General features: G+C 40.6%; 1 protein-coding gene across 7 annotated transcripts in view; it reads left to right on the top strand.

The window, feature by feature from the left end:
* The window catches only part of CACNB2 (calcium voltage-gated channel auxiliary subunit beta 2), a 441,112-nt gene that overhangs the window by 409,154 nt on the left and 10,139 nt on the right, over positions 1 to 21,819 (top strand). For all 7 annotated transcript variants that reach the window (XM_028495783.2, XM_055087728.1, XM_028495784.2 and 4 more), the window contains one exon: positions 2,143 to 2,252. In XM_028495783.2, the coding sequence (XP_028351584.1) occupies positions 2,143 to 2,252 (110 nt within the window). The remainder of the gene's footprint in view (positions 1 to 2,142; positions 2,253 to 21,819) is intronic.

Raw genomic sequence — 21,819 nt, 5'->3', positions numbered from 1 at the left:
TAGATTTTTTTTTTTTTTTTTTTTTTTTTTTTTTTACTTCTCTTGCATTTTCTTTCCTGGAACTCTTGTGATTTGGAAGTTAAACCTCCTGGGTAATTCTCTAGTTTTTATGCCTTTCTTCTCTGATTTTCCATCTGTTTGTCTTTTCTGTTTTACTCTTTAGCAGATTTCCTTAACTTTGTCTTCTAAGCCCCTCTTTTGAATTTTCATTTCTACTGTTATATTTTTAGTTTCCAAAAACTCTTTCTTAGTCTGAGCCTATAAATAGAAGTTTGTTCTAGTTTCGTAGATATAATCATCTCTTAGCTTTCAACTTTAAGTGTTAGTCATAGTTGATTTTTTTTCTGTTTGTTTTGGTCTCTCATCTTAGAAGTTTCCCTAAGATGCCCAAGGAACGCTGCTGTGCTCAAATTTAAGAACAGGGCATCAAAGAATCAACTGGAAATTCTGTGCTGATAGGTACAGCTTGTCCCCTTTGGGTCTCCCTGTAGGACAACCTCACTGGACAATCTACATAGGAAACCACCAAAGTCCTTATCTTTGGGTTTTTTCTGTTTGGTTGTCAGATCCCCCAGAGAAGAATCTTCCATTCTTGACACCTGGAGGATATAAACTTGGCTACCAAAATTCTAGGATGAGGAAGAGGGCTAGGGGCTCAACATTTAGCATCCTTTCTTCTCTCTGTCCCTGCTCTGTGTAGCATCCCCTGGTCAGATGCCCTCTGTTTTGTTGCCTGGAGAGACTAAACTTATGGTCTCACACCACACGGGAAAAGGATGGCCACATTGTGGCTTGACGTAGTGGAGGGGAGGTGAAGGGATCTAACTGTGAAACAGACTTCTAACCAAATCTCTTGTTTTTAGTTCCCCCTTCACCTTCTTCTTTAGAGGTTTTGTGAGTCCTCTCTTTTGCTCTGCACTTTCCCTACTGCTGGCTTGTTTATTCGGCTAAGTCTCCAGTCTAAGTCATCTACTCTTTCCAGCTCCCAGATTTTGTTGCTCTCATTTCGAGCCTGTCTGAAATGACCCCCACAACTCATGACTGTCTGTCACAGCACCCTCTGTGTCCTCTTCAGAGCAGCCATCTTAACCTATAATCATTGTATTAATTTCTTTTCTTATTTATGACCCATACCTGCTACTAGACTCTCAGCACTGAGGAAGACCTTGTTTGTCTTGTTCTTATTTATTCCTCATGGCTATCACAGCACCATACTGTGGGAGGGATTATAGCACAGGGCCTAAGAATATAGGCTCTCAGGAGTTCTGAGTTCAAATCCCAGCTTCACCACTTTTCGTAAATATATAGCCATGGAGAAACAATCTACCTATGGGTCACTTTTTTTCATCAGCAAAAGTGGGAGGATATCCTCTCCGCTGAAGTTTTTGGAATGATGGGGCTTCCCTGGTGGTGCAGTGGTTAAGAATCCACCTGCCAATGTAGGAGACACGGTTTCAATGCCTGCCCCAGGAAGATCCCATATGCCGCAGAGCAACTAAGCCTGTGCACCACAACTACTGAGCCTGCGCTCTAGAGCCCGCGAGCCACAACTACTGAGCCTGCGTGCCACAACTACTGAAGCCCACGCATCTAGAGCCCACGCTCCGCAACAAGAGAAGCCACGACAATGAGAAGCCCACGCACCACCACAAAGAGTAGCCCCTGCTCGCTGCAACTAGAGAAAGCCCGCACACTGCAACGAAGACCCAAGGCAGCCGAAAATAAAAACAAATAAATAAATAAATTTTTTAAAAAATTAAATAAATAAAGTTTTTGGAATGATTTAATGAGATAGTCTGGGTAATGAAATAATGCTGAGTGCATGCCTGGCATTTGATAAGCTACCAATAAATGCTAAGTTAGGTAGATGCAGGATTTTTAAAAAATGAACGATTAAGTGCCCCAACATTTTTTGGGTTGAAAATATGGTCACTGTGTATGTATATGTGTGTGTGTGTGTGTGTGTGTGTGTGTGTGTGTGTGTGTGTGTGTGTGTATGTGTGTGTGTGTGTGTGTGTGTGTGTGTGTGTGTATGTGTGTGTGTGTGTGTATAAAATACTTGGATGAGTTCGGGGCATGCACTTCTGTCCCCTTTTATTCAGTGAATAACCTCAGAGTCCTCTGTTGCTTTTTCCCCAACAGGATTTCCATCACAAGGGTCACCGCTGACATCTCGCTGGCCAAACGCTCTGTCTTGAACAATCCCAGTAAACACGCCATAATAGAAAGATCCAACACAAGGTCAAGTTTAGGTAAGTGTGTGCATCGCCGATGAGCTGAAGCCATTTAAACCCTTCTCTCCTGAGGCTGCTGGTGAGCAGATCTAACTAGATGATAATTCCATTTGTCATAGCGCAGAGACAATACAGACACGTGTCACCAGTAGCCACTGCTGCCGTCTTAGTGATTTCATGGTATGGAAGGATTTGTTTTGAAAGTTTTGAGTTAAAAATTCCACAGGCTGTCAGCATGAATGTTTTGGCTGTGGTCTGTTTTCACGAAAATGAGCTCTGGTGTCTGCAGACTCTAAAAACTCCTGGCTTTGCATCATTGTTACCACAAGCAACATCATCAGCCTCTTTAAGGCCCAGTTTCTGTTACCGAACCAAACTTGGGTCCCCTCGCCTGCATGCGGTGAAGCCAGTCTACTGACGCCAGGAGGTAAAGTACAGCATTTATTGCAGGGTGCCAAACAAGGAGAACGGGCAGCTCATGCTCAAAAGATCCGAACTCCCCAATGGCTTCCAGGGAGGGGGTTTTAAAGGCAGTGTGAGGGAGGGGGCTCTAGGGTGTGTGATCAGCTCATGCACAATTCTTGGATTGGTTGGCATCAAGTTTCAAGCACCATCAACCTTCTGGTTTCAACCTTCTCGTTCTTGCTGTCAGCAGTTTTCATCTGGAGGGGGTCTGCTTCCTTAAAAACAACTAAGGGATGTGTGTCAGGCCTTTATCTCTATCTTTCAGTGAACTGGGAGTTTGGTGACTGCTATGCGGTGGATTTATAGTCTAAATTGTTACCAGTTTTCCAGCCTAACAGCTATTCTTTGTTTTTACATCTTGACATTCCTAATTATTAACTCTTGAGCCAGCCTTTAGAGACTCAAGGGAGGCCTGGGAGACTAAAGCAAAAGCCTTTGACTTCAAAGGACAGGGATATGGGGCTTGTATACAGTTTCATTTCTTCATCTAAACAGCAAAAGAGAGAGAGTAGTAACTAACTGTAGAATTATTAGAAGGATTAAACATAGTATGACTTCCATAAATAATGGCTATGATCCCAAATCCCTTAATACTTGAATTATATCAAGAATTATAATTGTATCATATTGATAGCAATATTTTTGTTTCATTTGTAAAAACAATTTGGAGATTTTAGTTAACACGTCTACAGGATGGTGTTTGAATGCTGTGTATTATCATGTACTAATTTGATCAAGTGAAAGAGCTTTGGCAACTATTTCATCTGTTTGGCACCTGCTTGAAGTTTTAGGTTAATCGCTGTTACACATGTACTTACTGAGCATTAGGTTTCCATTCTTATAAAGTAAATTTTTTCATGGTTGTGTGAGATCTTTGATCTTTGAGAGTAAATTTTTTCATGGTTGTGTGAGATCTTTGATCTTTGGCTTTTAATGTCAAACTTTTTAGTTAACTCTGAAGTATATTCTATAAAAAATAGAGAAACTATTGAAAACAATAACCCTTACCTGTGATGAGTATAATACCTTATAGAACCCAGTTTTGTTCCCCCAGTAGCCCCTCATTAACTAAACTTCAGTCATCAAGCTTTAGAAACATATTTGGGGGGTGAGAGCCTACATTTTGTTTATAGTGGTCTCCTATCCTTATCATCTGTGACCCTTAAAACTCTTTGTATACATTTTTGATGCTCACAGTAATAGTTACAAAATGCTCGTTCCATTGTTTCAACTGATGAACGAAGTCAGGTAATTTGTTTAGACTCATCATTTGAATCAGTGGTGTCACAGGTTCGTGTTGGTTGCCAAGGCTTTTGTGAAACCACCAACTATATATTACTGTTCAAGACTCTTGCACTCCATAGTAGTGAGCGTACACTAGACAGTGACTGTCATGCTGAAGTCAGGGAACAAAAAAGATGAAGGAGCTTATAGCAGTAAGGCCAATAAGTTGTCAGCTCATTGAAATGGAGGGTGATTGAGAAAGCTGTTTGTGCGTTGAACTGCTTGCTGAAGACCTAAGGCTGCAGGAAGGTGTAGCCACCAAGAACAGCTTCTCCAAGGAGTGAAGCCCGAGCTGAGACCTAAAACGTGATAGGGTTTAGCCAAGGAAAAAGGGCTAAAGAGTGGAGGGTATGATAGGGATTTCAAGAGCCACAGAGGCTTCTGGAAAACATGCGTGCTTTACTTTGACGGAGTGTATGGTTTAAAAAAGAGGGTGGGAGATGACACCAGAGAGATAAGGGGCGGGGACAGGGGTGGGGGATATTAAAGAATTTGGGGCTTATCCTTAAGGCTCGACAGAACCACGACTAGATTTTAGGCATGTAGTCCTCCACTGACAAACACGTGAGAACCACCCATGTGCTGGGCATCACTGTAAGTGCCGGGGACACAGACGTGAAGGGGGCACATCCTCACGCTCATACAGCTCTCGTTCCACAGAGAAGGTGTGGACAGAAGCTAATAGAAGTAGCTGTAGACAGATAACAGAGACAGTCAGTCAGTGGTTGATGAGTCCTGGTAGAAGAAGCAGGTAGAGAGTCAGCTGAGGAGGAGGGTGTGGTTTTATATGGGGAAGTCAGGCGAGGCCTCCCTGAGAAGGTGCCATTTTAGCAGAATCATTTGCGTTGTGAATTCTTTACCCTTGCAGCTACCTGAGAAAAGAGAGAAGTTCTGGGCAGAGGAGCGATAGGTGCAAAGGCCCCGAGGTAGGAATGTGTCTGATGGGTTGAAGGGGTAGCAGGGAAGCTGGTGTGACTGGAGTGGAGTGATCGGGGGGGATGAGGTCAGAGAGTGGAGGGCCTGATCAGGTAGCACTTTTAGGCCTTTTACCGTGGATGTAATAGGAAGATGCAGGGAAGCAGAGAGGTGACACGAGGTGACGTACATTTTAGAAGGATCACTGACAGCACTGTGGAGAAGGGAAAGGTACAGGGCAGGAGTGAGGTGAGGGGAAATTAAGATTCTGTTGAAGCAGCTTCAGAGAGAATAGTGCACTCTGCACAGTAAAACTGGCACCTTTACCGGCTCACAGGTACAAAGAACAAACTAATGGTTACCGGTGGGGAGATGGAAGGGGGGAGGGGCAAGAGACGGGGAGGGGATTAAGAGTTAGTACAAACTATTAGGTATAAAATAAGCTACAAGGGTCTATTGTACAACACGGGGAATAGAGCCAATATTTTATAATAACTATAAATGGAGTTAACCTTTCAAAATTGTGGATCAACCTGTTGTACACCTGTAACTTACATAATATTGTACAGCAGCTATGCTGCAATTTTTTAAAAGTGGTGCCTTTAGAAGAATCCCTACAGCAGGGTGGAGGTGGGACAAAGACCTGGACAGGAGGTCATCTAGGAGACTTGTCTTCATTCAAGATAGAGAATAAGAGAGGCCTTAAATAAGACGGTGGCAGAGGGAAGAAGGAGGGTAGGGGTCGGGGAGGGGGATAAGGAAGATGACGGCTCCATTGTTACACATGTTGGATTTGCAATATTATGGAACATCCAGATATCCAGCAGGAAATTGTACACACAGAGCCGGAACTCCACCGAGGGGACAGGGCTTAACATGCAGTGGATTCTCAGTATTCATGGGAGTTATGGTCTATGAAGTCACCGCAAACACTGAACTCGTGAATCCCGAGCCACTGCTTCCGGGGGAATGCAGAGTTAGGTTCCTGCAAGCCTCTGGTCCCCACGTTTTCATCCACTGACCCGTACATCACTTGGTCGGATGCATGTTTCTATTTAAAGACACCTGAATTGATGGATATTGTTGACCCCTTAACATGGAACTCACAGCTACCAGCTCTATAAATCACGCCTGAATAAAGCTCAGCGAAGCTTTTTCTCCATAAGGCATATTTTAGCCTTCTTGCCGTCAGGAACACTAGATGGTACTTCAGCCCTACATGTGGAGGTTGTTTTCAACAGTGAAATTTTAAAAAGACACAAAAATGAGAAGAACCTGGTACTAAATAGACCACAAAAATGAGAAGAACCTAGTACTAAATAGACCACCAGAAGAACACAAGTTTATAGCATGAGAGCTGAAACCAGAGGGCAGAGCGTCAACTCGTTTGACCTCAGCTGAGAGTGTGTGCATTGAGGGACTCCAGTGCTCTGCCTCCATGTGCACGAGTGTCCCGAATGACTGCAAAAGCCTTGGGAACAAGAAGAGCTGCCACGGGCTTCCCTGGCGGCGCAGCGGTTAAGAGCCCGCCCGCCAACGCAGGGGACGCGGGTTCGAGCCCTGGTCCGGGAAGAGCCCACATGCCGCGGAGCAACTGAGCCCGTGCGCCACAACTACTGAGCCTCTGCTCTAGAACCCGAGAGCCACAACTACTGAGCCCGCGAGCCACAACTACTGAGCCCGCGAGCCACAACTACTGAAGCCCGCACCCCCAGAGCCCGTGCTCCGCAACAAGAGAAGCCACCGCAGTGAGAAGCACGCACACCGCAATGAAGAGTAGCCCCTTGCGCGCCGCAACTAGAGAAAGCCCGCGTGCAGCAACGAAGACCCGACACAGCCAAAAAAAAGAAAAAGAGCTGCCAGAGCAGGACAGGGAAAACCATGGAAGAGAAGGGCCACAGTGAGGAGAGAGAGAAGGTTTAGTGTTCCAGATGCTACAGAAAGATCAAAGAAGACAACGACTGGCCATATCCGTTGATTCTGCTGACAGAGAACTTCCATCCTTGACTTAGAGCTCTGCTCAAACAAAGCAGTGGGATTCAGAGGGCAGAGTCCTTAGACCATGTGGAAGGTGGCCTGGGGCCAGAGCCCAGAGGATGGGTAGGGGATCCACACAGGCATACGTGTCATCTGTTCTCCTAGGAAATGCAATATGCACGCGTGCTCTCTAATAGTTTCTAAAGAAGGGGGATGTGTTGTGTGTATTATATATTAACTAATTCTTTGTAAATATGAGGATTTTTAGCTTTTCCTAGGGTAGTACGAGGAATACATGACTTTACAAAGAAAAAATATAGTGGTAGGAGAATGGTCAGAGGATTCTCTCTCCCCTGCCAGTAAAACATGTTAAATAACATGTTATGGGTGTTAGGTGGACCCTATAGGAAACATGTTCTAACTTTGTACACAACTGATACTTTAGTGCTCCAGGTATGTAAGTATATGTGTAGATGCTCTTTGTTAAGACTCTGCATAGTTCTAAATGCTACCATTTTTCCTGTTTTCTGCTTTGTAAATTTTGCTGTCTTTATTTTATTCTTCTCGCTTTTCTTAAGTCTTTCCTATCCTTCTTATTGATTTTAAACTAGCAGTTATTAGTCTTTGAGTCCATTTCCCATCTCTAAAATGATGATACTATCAAGATATCTCTTAGGATTATTGTGAGAAGCACATGATACAGTTTGTGGTATGTAGTAGCAGATCAGTTTATGGTGGCTGCTATTATTAGTAGTTTTATTTCTAATTTTTCAAACACAGTGCATAGTTTATTATAATTCTCTTATTTTTTATTAACTAAAGTATATAAAATGTGAATTTAGATCTGATAAAAAGAACTATATCTTAGAACTGAAAAATTTAATAACTAGTAAGTAAATAAGTAGCTAAATTAAAAAACAAACTTCAGGAATGGAGATGACAGAGGAAAGAGTCAATGAACTTTGAAAACAGATCAATTGAAATTATCCAATCTGAACAACAGAAAGAGAAAGATTGAAAATAATAACAAAAAAAGCCCCAGAAACTTGTGGGACAGTTCCAAAAAAAATCTAGCATCCATGCCATCAAAGTACCAGAAGGAGACGAGAAAGAGTGTGGGGCTGAAAATATACTCGAAGAAATAATGGCTTTATAAGCTTGGCAAGAGACATAAACCTACAGATTGAAGAAGGTGAGCTAACCTCAAATAGGAGAAACCCAAAGAACTCCATGCCTAGCCATGTCATAACCAACCACTGAAAACTAGCCAAAGGAGAAAATTAAAAGCGAACAGAGAAAAATGACACATAACTGATGGGGAAACAATTCAAGCAACTGTCAGTTTCTCATCAGAAACCATGGAGAACAGAAGGACGTGGAACAATCTACTGAAAGTGGTGTCGACTCAGAATTGTATGCTCAGCAAAAAGATCCTTTTCAGGAATAAAGGAGAAATTAAGACACTGTCAGGTGATAGAATCCTAGAAGAATCTGCATTGCCAGCAGACCTGCTCTGTAAGAATTACCACTGGAAGTCCTAGAAAGAAATGGAATTATGTCAGAGGGCAACCTAAAAGATCATGAATGAAGTAACTGAAATGGTAACTGTCTGGGTAAATGTAATAAACTAGCCTAACTATGTTGAGTTCTTTAAAATATGTTTGACAGTTCAAAGCAAAAAGTATAACGTCATCTGATGAGATTTTTCAATGTACGTGGGTATATTAGAAGACAATTAAACAGAAGGAAGGGAAGGCAAAGGGATCTATCTATATGGCGCTATAATTTCCAAATGAAGTCATAAAGTATTGATCCTAAATAGATAGTGAAAAGTTAGGTATACATATTGTAATCCCTAGAGCAACCACTAAAAAAAAAAAAAAATGATTGGAAGAGATACAGTAAAAAAAGAAAAAAAAACCTCAACAGATATATTCAAATGGAATACTGAAAATGTTTAACCCAAAAGATAGCAGGAAAGGGGAAACAGAAGAAGGAAAAACAAAGGGTATAAACAGAAAGCAAATAATAAAATAGTAGGTGGAAATTTAAACATATCCGTAAATACAGTAAATGTAAATGTTCCGAACAAACCAATTAAAATACATTGTAAGTATGGATTAAAAGAATATAACCCAATTATATGCTGTCTACAAGAAACTCATTTCAAATATAATGATATATGTAGGATAAAAATAAAAGGATGAAAAGACGTATGCCATGCAAACACTAGTCAAACGAAAGATGGAGTGGTTGTATTAATATCGGACATACTAGACTCCAGAGCAAAGAAGATTACCAGAGGTAAAGAGGGACATTCATAATGATAAAAGTGTAAATTCACCAAGAAGACAGAACGATCCCAAATATGTCTGCACCTAACAACAGATCATCAAAATATTTGAAACAAACTCTAATGGAACTGAAAGGATAAATCCACAATCACAGGTAGAGATTTCAATACTTCTTTCTCAGTAATCTATAGCAGTAGTAGACTGAAAAATCAGCAAGGATATAGAAGAACTGAACAGCATCATTGGCCAACTGTATTTAATTGACATTTACAGAGCATTCCATTCAACAAAAGGAAAATGCACATTCTTCTTAAGTTCACATGGAACATTCACCAAGATAGACCATATCCAGGGATATGAAACAAACCTTAACAAATTTAAAGAATTAAAATCTTGCAAAGTATGTTCTCTGACCATAATTGAATTAAACTAGAAATCAATAACAGAAAGATAATAGGAAAATCTAGAAGTACTTTGAAATCAAGCAGGATGCTTCTAAATAACCCACAAATCAAAGAAGACATCTCAAGAGAATTTATAAAATATGTTGAACTAAACACAAATGAAAATAACAATATATCAATTTGTGTGACACAGCCAAAGCAATACCTAGAGGAATACTTACAGCATTAAATATTCCTATTAGAAAAGAAGAAAGGTCCTATGTCAATAATAAAGTCTTAAGAAACTACAAGAAGAGCAAAACAAACCTAAAGCAACCACAAAGGAGATGATTTTAAAATGAGCAGAAATCGGTGAAATTGAAAATTAAAAAATTAGTAGAGAAAAATCAATGAAACCAAATGCAGGTTCTCTGAAAAGATAAATAAAACTGACGAACCTCTAGCTAGACTGACAAAGAAAAAAGAGAAGACACAAATTACCGCATAATGAACAAGAAAGCAAGTAACACTACACGCTTCCCCACAGCCATGAAAAGTATACAACTCTACAAACATAAAATTGACCATTTAGATGAGATGCACCATTCCTCGAAAGCTACAAATGACCGATACTCACCCTAGATGGAGTAGATAAACTGAGTAGTCCTGTAACTATTTTTAAAATTAAGTTTGCAGCTAAAAATTTTCCAGAAAAAAATTTCCAAGCCCAGATGATTTCACTGATGAATTCTACCAAACATTTAAAAAAGAAATAATTCCATTTCTACACAACATCTTTCAGAAAAGGGGAGAAAAACACTTTGCAACTTATTTTATGAGGTCACTATTACCCTCATACCAAAACTGAACAAAGATGGTACAAAAAGAAGAAAGAAAAAATATATACTTTGTGCTAGTGAGGGTGAGGGTACAGAGCAGCTAGAACTCTCACACGTTGCTGGTGGGAATGCAAAATGGTACAGCCACTCTGGAAAATCTGTCAGCGTCTTAAAACGTTAAACATACACCCACCTTATGTTCCACTCACCCCACTAATAAGTATTTACCCAAGAGGAAAACAAAAGCATATTGGACATAAAGACGTGAGCACAAATGTTCATAGCAGGTTTTTTGGCAGTAATCAAAAACTGGAAACAACCCAAATGTCCACGAACAGGTGGACGGATAAACAAATCGTGGTATATCCAGACAATGGAAAACCACTGTGCTGTTGGTATACACACTGATGAATCTCATAATAATCATGAGTGAAAGAAGTCAAACTGAAAAGAGTATCTACTGTGTGATTCCATGTATGTAAAACTCTGAGAAAAGCAAACTAATCTAGAGCCACAGAAGGCAGATCTGGGACTGCCTGGGCTTGGAGAGGCATGCCAGAAAAGGGTAGGAAGGAGAGATTACAAAGCAGTGCAGGGAAATTTGGGAGAGTGATAGATATCTCACTACTTTCGTTGTGTTGTTGGTTTTGTGGGTGTATACAAATGTCAAATTTTACATAACTGTACATTTTAAATATGTCCAGTTTAATGTTTCATAAAGCTGTTTTTAAAAATATACCTTCCATATGATCCAGAAATCATACTCCTAGGTGTTTACCCCAGAGAAATCACATACATTCTTCTTACACACAAATGATTATAGAAGCTCTATTCATAATAGCTGAAGCCTGGAAACCACCCACATGTCTTTCAGTGAGCGAATATATGAACTGCGGTATATCTATGCAATAAAATACTACTACCTAGCAATAACACGGAACTATTGCGTCATGCAACAGCTTGGGTGAATTTCAAAGGTCTTATGCTGAGTTAAGGATGCAAGTCTGGAAAGGTCAAATACTGTATGGTTCCACGTATATGACGTCCTAGAAAAGCCAAAACTCTAGTGACAAACAGCTGTGGTGACCTGGGGGAGGGTGTGAGCACAAAGGGAAGGCAGTTCGGATGGGGAGCAACGGAATTGGAGGTTACACAAATGTGTACTCGTGCGAAAATCTATATAGCTGGACACCCCTCAAAAAGTCAATTTCACTGCACATTCTTTTTTTTTGGGGGGGGGGGTGTCGCGCCGTGCGGCTTGTGGGATCTTAGTTCCCCCACCAGGGACTGAACCCGGGCCCTTAGCAGTGAGAACGCGGACACCTAACCACTGGACCGCCAGGGAGTTCCCCACTGCACATTAATTTTAAAATTAACATAAAAACACACTTAAAGCTGCTTCTGTAGAATTGTGAGAAATGAGCATTGTAAGAAAAGCAGTTGGAGAAGAAGATTCGCTTTTCCCTATCCCCTGCCAGCTTCTCAGTGTTTTGGTGCTATCATCTGGGGTTTTTCCTAAATTACGGATTTTTTTTCAATAATTAATTTAATTCCATTTAAAATTTTAAATGCCATAAAATACCCTGCCCTGACCCACAGAGTCCCTTCAGTGGCCTCGACCTCTCTCTCTGTCCCCACCACCCGGCTGAACACAGCCCCCCAAAATCTAAGTTTTCCAAACTTAGTGTCCCCGTTTCAGTCACTATTACTCACTCTCCAGCTAGCTCCAAATTTGTTTATAAAGAAGTTACCAGCAACCTCCCTGTCACGAGTCCAGTGGACATACTGCAGTCTGTTTTACGTGACGTTGCGGTGACATTTGGAGGACATTTGGCCCCCTCTCCTTGAAGCACCCCTTCCCTTGGATTCCTCAGCACTGATTCTGGCCCTCCTGCCTTTCCTGTTTTTGCAGGCTCACGCTATGTGGCTTTTGAATGTGAGTTCTTTTTTTTTTTATTTTTTTATTGACGTGGAGTTGATTTACAATGTGTTAATTTTGCTATTCAGAAAGTGACTCAGTTATACATATATATACTTTTTTTTCATATTCTTTTCCGTGATGGTTTATCACAGGATACTGAATAGAGTTCCCTGTGCTCTACAGTAGGACCTTGTTGTTTAGCCATTCTCTATATAATAGTTTACATCTACTAACCCCAGCCTCTCACTCCATCCCTCCCCCACACCCTCTCCATCTGGGCGACCGCAAGTCTGTTCTCCATGGCTGTGAGTCTGTTTCTGTCTCGTAGATAGGTTCATTTGTGTCGTATGTTAGAGTCCCACAGAAGTGATATCATACGGTCTCCTTCTCTTCCGGACTCACCTCACTCACTGTGATAGTCCCTAGGTCCGTCCGTGTTGCTGCAGGTGGCGTTATCGCATTCTTTTTCACGGCTGAGTAACATGTATATGTACATACAGACCACATCTTCCTTAGGCTGTGAGGGGTTCTTAACTGTCCCTCTTGGGTCCTCTCTCGGGTCCCTCTCTCTCAGCAAAGCTATCCATAGCACTCGCTCCAGTCACTTCCTATAGGCAGAGAGCTCAGTTTGTATCCCACGCTGGACAGTGCCCTTCCGCTCCAGAGTTATACATCCTGCTTGACCGTGTTGCCTTGTATATTCCTCCAACTTAGCACATGCTAAAGAGAATTTATCATCTTTCCTGTATTCTGATAATTTCCCAGGGTTTCTTATCTGCGTCATAACAGTCAGGACGCTCATCTCCGTTTTGAGAACCAGGAGACTGTAGCCCTCTTGATAGGTGAGCTCCCGCGCTTCCTTCCCCGGCACATCTCCAGGTCTTGTCAGTTTCGCCTCCTGAATTTCTGTCCCATCTGTCTCATCACATGCAGTGTTTACACCGCTGCTCCAGTCCAGGGCCCCGAGGCACCGTAGGTGCTTCACACCTATTCTGAGCTGCATCCCTAAGTTCTTCATGCTACAGCCGAAGAAATCTTTTCAAAGAGCAGATCTGTTCCGGACACATCCCCGCTTCAAACCGTCAATGTCTCTGCATTGTTCCTGGACGACAGCAGAACTCCTCGACCTGGACCTGGACCCCGAGTGTCCACAGCTCTTAGCCTCACCTCACACGGCTCTGCCTTGCTCCTTCCACTTCACCCACGCCACCTGCACTCGCCTTCCGCGGCTGCAGTAACAAAATCATCCAGACCAGGAGGCGGAAACAAACTTATTTCTCACACTTCTAGAGGCTGGAAGTTCAAGATCAAGGGGTCAGCAGGTCTTTTTCTCCTGAGGCCTCTCTTCTTGGCTTGCCAACGGCCGCCCTCTCGCTGTGTCCTCACATGACCTCTCCTGTGTCTGCACCTCCCTGGTGTCTGTCTGTCTCTCTCTCTCTCTCTCTCTCTCTCTCGTCTTATGAGGACACCAGTCATACTGATGTAGCCCGCCCCATCCTACTGGCCTCATTTTAGCTTAATCACCTCTTTGAAGGCCCTGTGGCCAAATACAGTGGTCACATGGCTAGGAGCCCACCTGTAGGACCGCATTTAACTTTACCTCTTGAAAGGCTCTATCACCACATAGGGTTCCATTCTGAGGTACTGGGGGTTGGGACTTCAACATAGGAAATGTGGGCGGGGGGACACACAGTTCAATCCATAACATTGCCTTTCACTCAGTCCTTTGTCTGCCGCGGAGCCTTTGCACCTGCCCTTCCCTCCTCTCCTGACTCCACCTTTGAATCACAGGAAGGGCCGCCATGTTACCCTCTCTGCGTGAGTGCATTATTGATGCCTGTCTCCCCCACTCGATGATAAGCCCTGTGAGCTCAGAGATTGGATCTCTTTGGGCTCATTATTGCTTCCCCCGTACATCCCACACTGACTGGCACAAAGTAGGTGCTTAGAAAAAACATATGGGATAAGTGGGTAGTCACACCTTGACACTGCCTCTCTCCCCGAACGCGCCACACCTTGATTTTCTGTCCTCTGTGTTTATGCAAACTTGGAAAATGGCTTTGCATTCAGTGTTCGTTGTACATCACAAATCTGTATTTTCTCCAGGGAAAACAAGTTATTCTCTATCGTGGTATATTCTTTTAAGCTGTAGTTTTGCTGACATTAAGGGTATATTAAAGTTGGGGGGGGGAGAGAATTATTGCTGCTATACTGCCCCGTAAGAGGATAAACTGTCTGTATTAAAGTATCAACACTCCAATCTTTGATTTTATTGAAGTCAGTTTTTCTTACCCTCTAAACCAGTTTCTACGTAGCATATTTTCCTCAGTCCGCACAGTAAGTTCTCTGCAGTGTTGCTTTATTTTTAAAGAGTATTAGCATTTCAAAGATCTAAGTCAAATTAAAGCAGTGCTTATGTTCCAGTGTTTGTGAACTGCTGGAAAGTGTATGCTGGAGGAAAGGTAAACCAGACACTGAGTTTGGGGGCAGAAACAACTGCTAAGAACTTCTTTCAGGCATTACTTATTATCCTGGAAGTTCTTTCAGCCCAAGGGCAGGTAGCGGCAAACTGGGGGAGCTTATTTTTTATTTTAATATTTACTTGTTTTGGCTGCCCCAGGTCTTAGTTGCAGCACGCAGGATCTTAGTTGCAGCATGTGGACTTCTTAGTTGCGGCATGCGAGCTCTGAGTTGTGGCACGCGGGATCTAGTTCCCCGACCAGGGATGGAACCCAGGCCCCCAGCGCTGGGAGCAGAGTCTTACTGGACCACCAGGGAAGTCCTGGGGAGTTTACTTCAAAAGCATCGTTTTCTTGTATACATTTAGTAAAAAATTAAATTCAAGAAAATTTACCTCAAATTTAATAGACGAGATCAATTACAGCAATTATTTCTTTTATGCAAGGATGAAAGATCCTGTATATTGAAGATATAATTTGATAGGTAAAAATTTGCTTTATACATGAGATTTTAGAAAACTTTCATTGCATAAACAAAAGTATAGTATGTTGCATTTGGAGTTGATTATGCTAATGTACCACTGTGTGACATGAAGAAAACAAACCTGAAAATTTTGTAGCTTTAAGTTCATGCTCAGGTTTTTGGAGTTGTACAGGACTTCTTTGCCTGTATGGATGGCTTTATATGGGCTCATAAAACTTCTCACTTTTCTTCTCAGTTGTAATATTGGTCAAGCATCATACTTTAAAATTACATTAGCTATGCACATAAATTACATTATAGTCTTAGAAGCAAAAATATTATTTAAATTCAAATAGTAAAGGGCCTGGTAATACAGTTATTTGCCAATTCCAAATCCAAACTTTTAATGCTAATAAACTCAGATACTTATTGCTTCAGAGTTTCTTTTATCTGCCCAACTTTATACTATCTGCAAACTGTGGTTTGGTTTTACCCCAATTTTCCAGGGACAAATCAATTTAGGAAACTATGCTACATCTTTGCACCCGTTTGTACACAACTGTGCAGTTGTGGGATCTATTTGTGTTGCACGATAGCAAAAACTATGTACCGAAAGTGGGAAAATATCAGCAAATAAGAGAGTAAAGGAAGTGAAGCTACATTTAGCCATGCAAATGGCGACAGTTGTAACTGACAGATAACACACAGGGAGCAGGGGAAGGCATTTCCTTTGTATATTAGCAACTAGGTGGTCAGATAATAATGTTTACAACTTGGTAAATGTTTTTAGTCCAATTGAGGAGTCAGCTGAGATAATTTGTTAAAAGTCTGTCTCTTTCACCTTGTCCTGATGGAACTGTTCTGTCTCTAAACTGTGGTGATGGATACAGGAACCTACACATGATAAAACTGCATAGAGCTCAGTATACACACACACGAGTACATAAAACGGGGGAATAAGATGGGTGGATTGTATTAATATTAATATCCTGCTTGTGATATCGCCCTACAGTTTTGCAAGATGTTCCCATTGAGGAAAACTGGGTAAAGGGCACAGAGTTCTCTCTTATTGCTTACAACTGCTTGTGAACCTACAGTTATCTCAACAGAAGCGTCGATTACAGAAAAGTTCATCACTTACGTTGGTAGCACCGGGGACTGTGGAACGGGGACCACACACCGGACAGAGCCCCCCTGACCTGGTTCTCGGGCGTGGTCTCCGGATCAGCAACAGCGTCAGCACCTTGGGGGCATCAGCGAAGACTGAACAGTCTCAGGCCCCATCCAAACCTGTAAAATCAGGAACTCTGGAGGTGGGACCCTACAGTCTCCGGTTTAACAAGCCTGCCTGGTGGTTCTGCCGTATGCCAGAGTTTGAGAACTACCGATCTTGTTCAAGCCCATCACTGTTCAGTGAAGGATCTGAGAGCCACAGGAAGTGCAGTGTGGGTAAGGCACCTACTAATGAATAAAGCTAAGGCTAGACCCTGGATGTCCTGACTGCCAATCCAGGATTTTGTCCATCGAGCAGTGTCGTGATGCTAATCACATCTCTGCCTTCTCTGAGGAAGAGAAAAAAATAATTTATGGAGAAGGAAGGGCGGATGATAGACTCTAAAACTAGCCTTGCGAATCGATGTGGAATTTATGGGACTATTGATCTTTTGAATCTCATTTCTTCCCTCCTCATGACCTATCCACTACCAGCGTAGCTACGTCTGCCTTAATAAATTAGCACTTTTTATTCCACAAGATTGCTCCAATGGCCCAGCTATAGCAATACTTCTATCCAAAGGGAGCGCTTCATCTAAATATATTTTGGCAGTCAAATTCATTATTCATGTTTTTGAAGATTTATTTAATGAATTTTTTTCTCCAACAGCAGCTTCTACCTAATACGTAGTCAATTAAAAAGGTAAAAAAATATGTGACATTATATATATATATATATATATATATATATATATATATATATATAATGATTATATTTTTTCTTTGCCTTTTTAACTCAGTCTTTCAACACAGTTTTTGAGTACCAGGCATGTACCAAGCACTGTAAAGGTAAAAAAATATGTGACATTATATATATATATATATATATATATATATATATATAATGATTATATTTTTTCTTTGCCTTTTTAACTCATTCTTTCAACACAGTTTTTGAGTACCAGGCATGTACCAAGCACTGTACTAAGGGAAGGAATGGAAGTAATTATGTACTGTTGCCAGTTTTCTATCAGTTCACTGCCTGTTGGAAAAGTTTTCAATCATATCATCAAAATACAGTGCGATCAATGTTTACAGAGGTAGGGGCACAAAGCAACACTTGGCGTTTGTGAAGTATTTACTATGGGCCAGGCACCACAATAAATGCTTTGCATGTCGATTCACTTAGTCCTCATTTCCATTTTCCAAAAAGGAACACTCAGGGAGCTCCAAGAAATGAAGCCTGTTATACCCAAGGATCACACACTCTATGAAGTGAGGAAGCCACTTTGGTGCCTGGGACTGGGTGCCCAGAGGCAGACCTCCCTGGGACTGGGGAAAGGAAAAGAGGCTTAGAGAGGGCTTTACAGATTTCGTTTTTTAGGATAAGTAAGGAACTTGTCAAAACTAGAATTCTGTGCTTAGTGATTATGAAATGGCGTTGGAATTACCATTACATCACTGATACCAGAGCCATCGCAAGTCTTATTGATTCTCGACTGACCGCTTGGATGTCGTTCAGCGCTAGCTACAAAGTGTAACCGCCTCTGTTTTTACAGTATTGTTCAATTATAGAAATGTCTTTCCAAACGAACGCACTTCCCTTCTTTCTCATCTTCCGGAAAACATGATGATTGTTTCTGAGCTCAGAGTTTTTTTTTTTTAATTGAAGTACAGTTGATTTAACAATGTTGTGTTAATTTCTGCTGTACAGCAAAGTGACTGAGTTATACGTATATGTACATTTTTTTAATATTCTTTTCCATTACGGTTTATCACAGGATATTGAATACGGCTCCCTGGGCTATACGGGAGGACCTTGTTGTTTATCCATTCTATATATACTAGTTTGCCTCTGCTAATCCCAAACTCCCAGTCCTTCCCTCCCCCACCCCCCTCCCCCTTGGCAACTGCAAGTCTGTTCTGTGAGTCCATTTGTTTCCTAGAAAAGTTCATTTGTGTCATATTTTAGATTCCACATATAAGTGATATCATATGGTATTTGTCTTTCTCTTTCTGACTCACTTCACTTATAGTATGATCATCTCTAGGTCCATCCATGTCGCTGCAAATGGCATTATTTCATTCTTTTTTATGGCTGAGTAGTATTCCATTGTATATATGTACCACATCTTCTTTAGCCATTCATCTGTTGATGGGCATTTAGGTTGTTTTCATGTCTTGGCTATTTTGAGTAGTGCTGCTATGTACATAGAGGCACATGTCTCTTTTTGAATTATAGTTTTGTCTGTGTATATGCCCAGGAGTTAGATTTCAGGATCATATGGCAACTCTATTTTTAGCTTTTTGAGGAACCTCCATACTGTTTTCCGTAGTATCAGCACCAGTTTTAATTCAACGGCTGTTAAGTGATTGGGATTTGGACAGGTCAATAAGGCTTTTCGGTTTCAGAAATGAACATCAGCTGTCTTTGACATTTCTTTTTTGAAACAAATTCTAAGCATGATGTACTCTGTCAAAGAAAAACCACTAGTACGGATACATTTCTTTTTGAAGCATCATTTTTACTTGGAAGTTAAAAGTATTTTTTTCAGAATTTATTGGTCATCTTTTTTTAAGGTTTACTTACTAATATGTTGCACTGGCATTCTGAAAAAAATCTCCTTTAAATTTTTAAATGAATATCTCATTTCCCCCCTTAATTTAAAAAGTGTTAAGATATTTGTGTATGTAAGAATACTAGAAGATATAAATACATGCATATATATACACATATATACATGATACACATATTAAGCAATTGACATATGTTGATAGAAGTAATTTTTGGATACATAAGATAATGGATTATTTTCTTTTATGTTTATATGTTACTCAGATTTTATGCAATGAACAAGTATTACATTTATAACCTTTTTTTTTCCTAGTACTCAAACTGCTAAGAAAAATGAAGTTTCTTTAAGGTGTGGGACTGTGTGATTAACTGTTATTTAACTGAGTACATGGATGAAAATCTTTGTGATCAAATTTCTTTTTTTTTGAGACATACCTGACATATACCATTAGATTAGTTTCAGGTATACAACATGACTTGGCCCATGTATATATTGTGTTATGATCACAGAAAGTCTAGATACAAGTTTACGTACAAACAGTTACGAGTCGTTTTCTTGTGAGAAGAACTCCTAAGATCCACTCTTAGCAACTTGCAAATATACAATATTAGTAACTATAGTCACCATGCTGTGCGCCACATCCGTGGGACTTATTTGTGCTTTTGACCACCCTCACCCACCCCCCACTTCCCACCTCTGGCTACCCCCAACCTGTTCTTTTTACCTGTGCTTTTTTTTTTTTTTTTTTTTTTTTCCCAATTCCACATTTCAGTCAAGATTCTATCACTGGATCACATGGTAGTTCTATTTTTAATTTTTGGAGGAACCTCCGTATCATTTTCCATAGGGACAGCACCAGTTCACATTCCCACCAACAGTGCAGGAGGGTTCCCTTTTCTCCACATTATCACCACAGCACTTGTACATTATCTTTTTGATGACAGCCATCCTGACAGGTGTGAGGTGATATCTCATTGGGGTTTTGATTTGCTTTCCCTGATGGTTAGTGATTTTGAGCGTCTTTTCATGTACCTGTCGGCCATCTGCATGTCGTCTTTGGAAAAATGTCTGTTCAGGTCTTCTTCCCATTTGTTAATTGGACCGTTTGGTTTTTTGCTATTAAGCTGTAAGAGTTCTTTATATATTTTGGAAATTAACTCATCCTATACAAGCAGACCTCATTTTATTGTGCTTTGCAGATACTGTGTTTTTCACAGATTGAAGGTTTGCGGCAAGCCTGCCTTGAGCAAGTCTGTTGGCCCCATTTTTCTAACATTGCTCGCTTCGTGTCTTTGTGTTACATTCTGGTTATTCTCGCAGTATTTCAAACGTTTTCATTATATTTGCTATGGTGATCTGTGATCAGTGATCTTCGTTACTACTATGACTCTCTGAAGGGTCAGATGATGGTTAGCGTTTTTTAGCAATCATGTATTTTTTAATTAAGGTATGTACATTGATTTTATAAGACATAATGCTTTTGCACACTTAATAGACTACAGTTTAGTGTAAGCATAACTTTTATATGCACTGGGAAACCAAAAAGTTCATGTGACTTGCTTTATTGTGGTAGTCTGAAACCAAACCTGCAATATCTCTGATGTATGCCTGTATATGATTTGCAAATATTTTCTCCCATTTGGCAGGTGGCCTTTTCATTTTGTTGATGGTTTCCTTTGCTGTGCAGAAGCTTTTTAGTTTGATGTAGTCTCACTTGTTTACTTTGGGTTTTCTTGTGTTTGCTTTTGGTGTCAAATCCAAAAAAGCACTGCCAAGACGAATGTCAAGGAGCTTGCCACCTATGTTTTTTTTCCAGGAGTTTTATGGTTTGGGGATATACATTAAAGCCTTTCATCCATTTTGAGCTGATTTTTGTGTATGGTGTTAAGACAGTCGTCCAGTTTCACTCTTTCGCACATGGCTGTCATTTTCACCCAGCACAATTTATTGAAGAGACTGTCCTTTTCCCCACTGTATATTCTTGGCTCCTTTGTCATAAATTAATTGGCCATCTACGCATGGGTTTACTTCTGGGCTCTTCTAGTCTGTTCCACCGATCTATGGATCTGTTTTTATGCCAGTACCATACTATTTTATTATAGTTTTGTGATATAGTTTGAAGTCAGGAAGCATGATTCCTCCAGCTTTGTTCTTCTTTCTCAAGATTGCTTTGGCTGTTTGGGGTCTTTTGTGATTCCATACAAATTTTAGGATTGTTCTGTATCTGTGAAAAATGCCATTAGATTTTTGACAGGGATTGCAATAAATCTGCAGATCACTTGGGTAGTATGGACATTTTGACAATATTAATTCTTCCAATCCATGAGCGTGGAATACCTATTTATTTGTGTCTTCAGTTTCTTTCACTGGTGTCTTACAGTTTTCAGAGTACAGGTCTTTCACATCCTTGGTTTTATTTATTCCTAGGTATTCTTTTTGATGCAATTGTAAATGATATTGTTTTCTTACTTCCTCTTTCTGATAGTTCATTATTAGTGTATAGGAACACAACAGATTTGTATAAGCTAATTTTGTATCCTGCAACTTTACTGACTTCGTGTATTAGTTCTAACGGTCTTTTGGTGGAGTCTTTATGAGTTTTCTGTATATACTATCATGTCATCTACAAACAGTGAGAGTTTCACTTCCTTTCCAATTTATATGCCTTTTATTTGTTTCTTGCCAAACTGCTGTGCTTTTTTTTTTTTTTTTTTTTTTTTTCCAATTCCACATTTCAGTCAAGATTCTATCACTGGATCACATGGTAGTTCTATTTTTAATTTTTGGAGGAACCTCC

This window comes from Physeter macrocephalus, chromosome 11 (assembly GCF_002837175.3).
Source record: "Physeter macrocephalus isolate SW-GA chromosome 11, ASM283717v5, whole genome shotgun sequence".
Taxonomy (NCBI): domain Eukaryota; kingdom Metazoa; phylum Chordata; class Mammalia; order Artiodactyla; family Physeteridae; genus Physeter; species Physeter macrocephalus.
The sequence above is the reverse complement of the archived record's forward strand: the minus strand, read 5'-3'. Positions and strand labels throughout refer to the sequence as shown.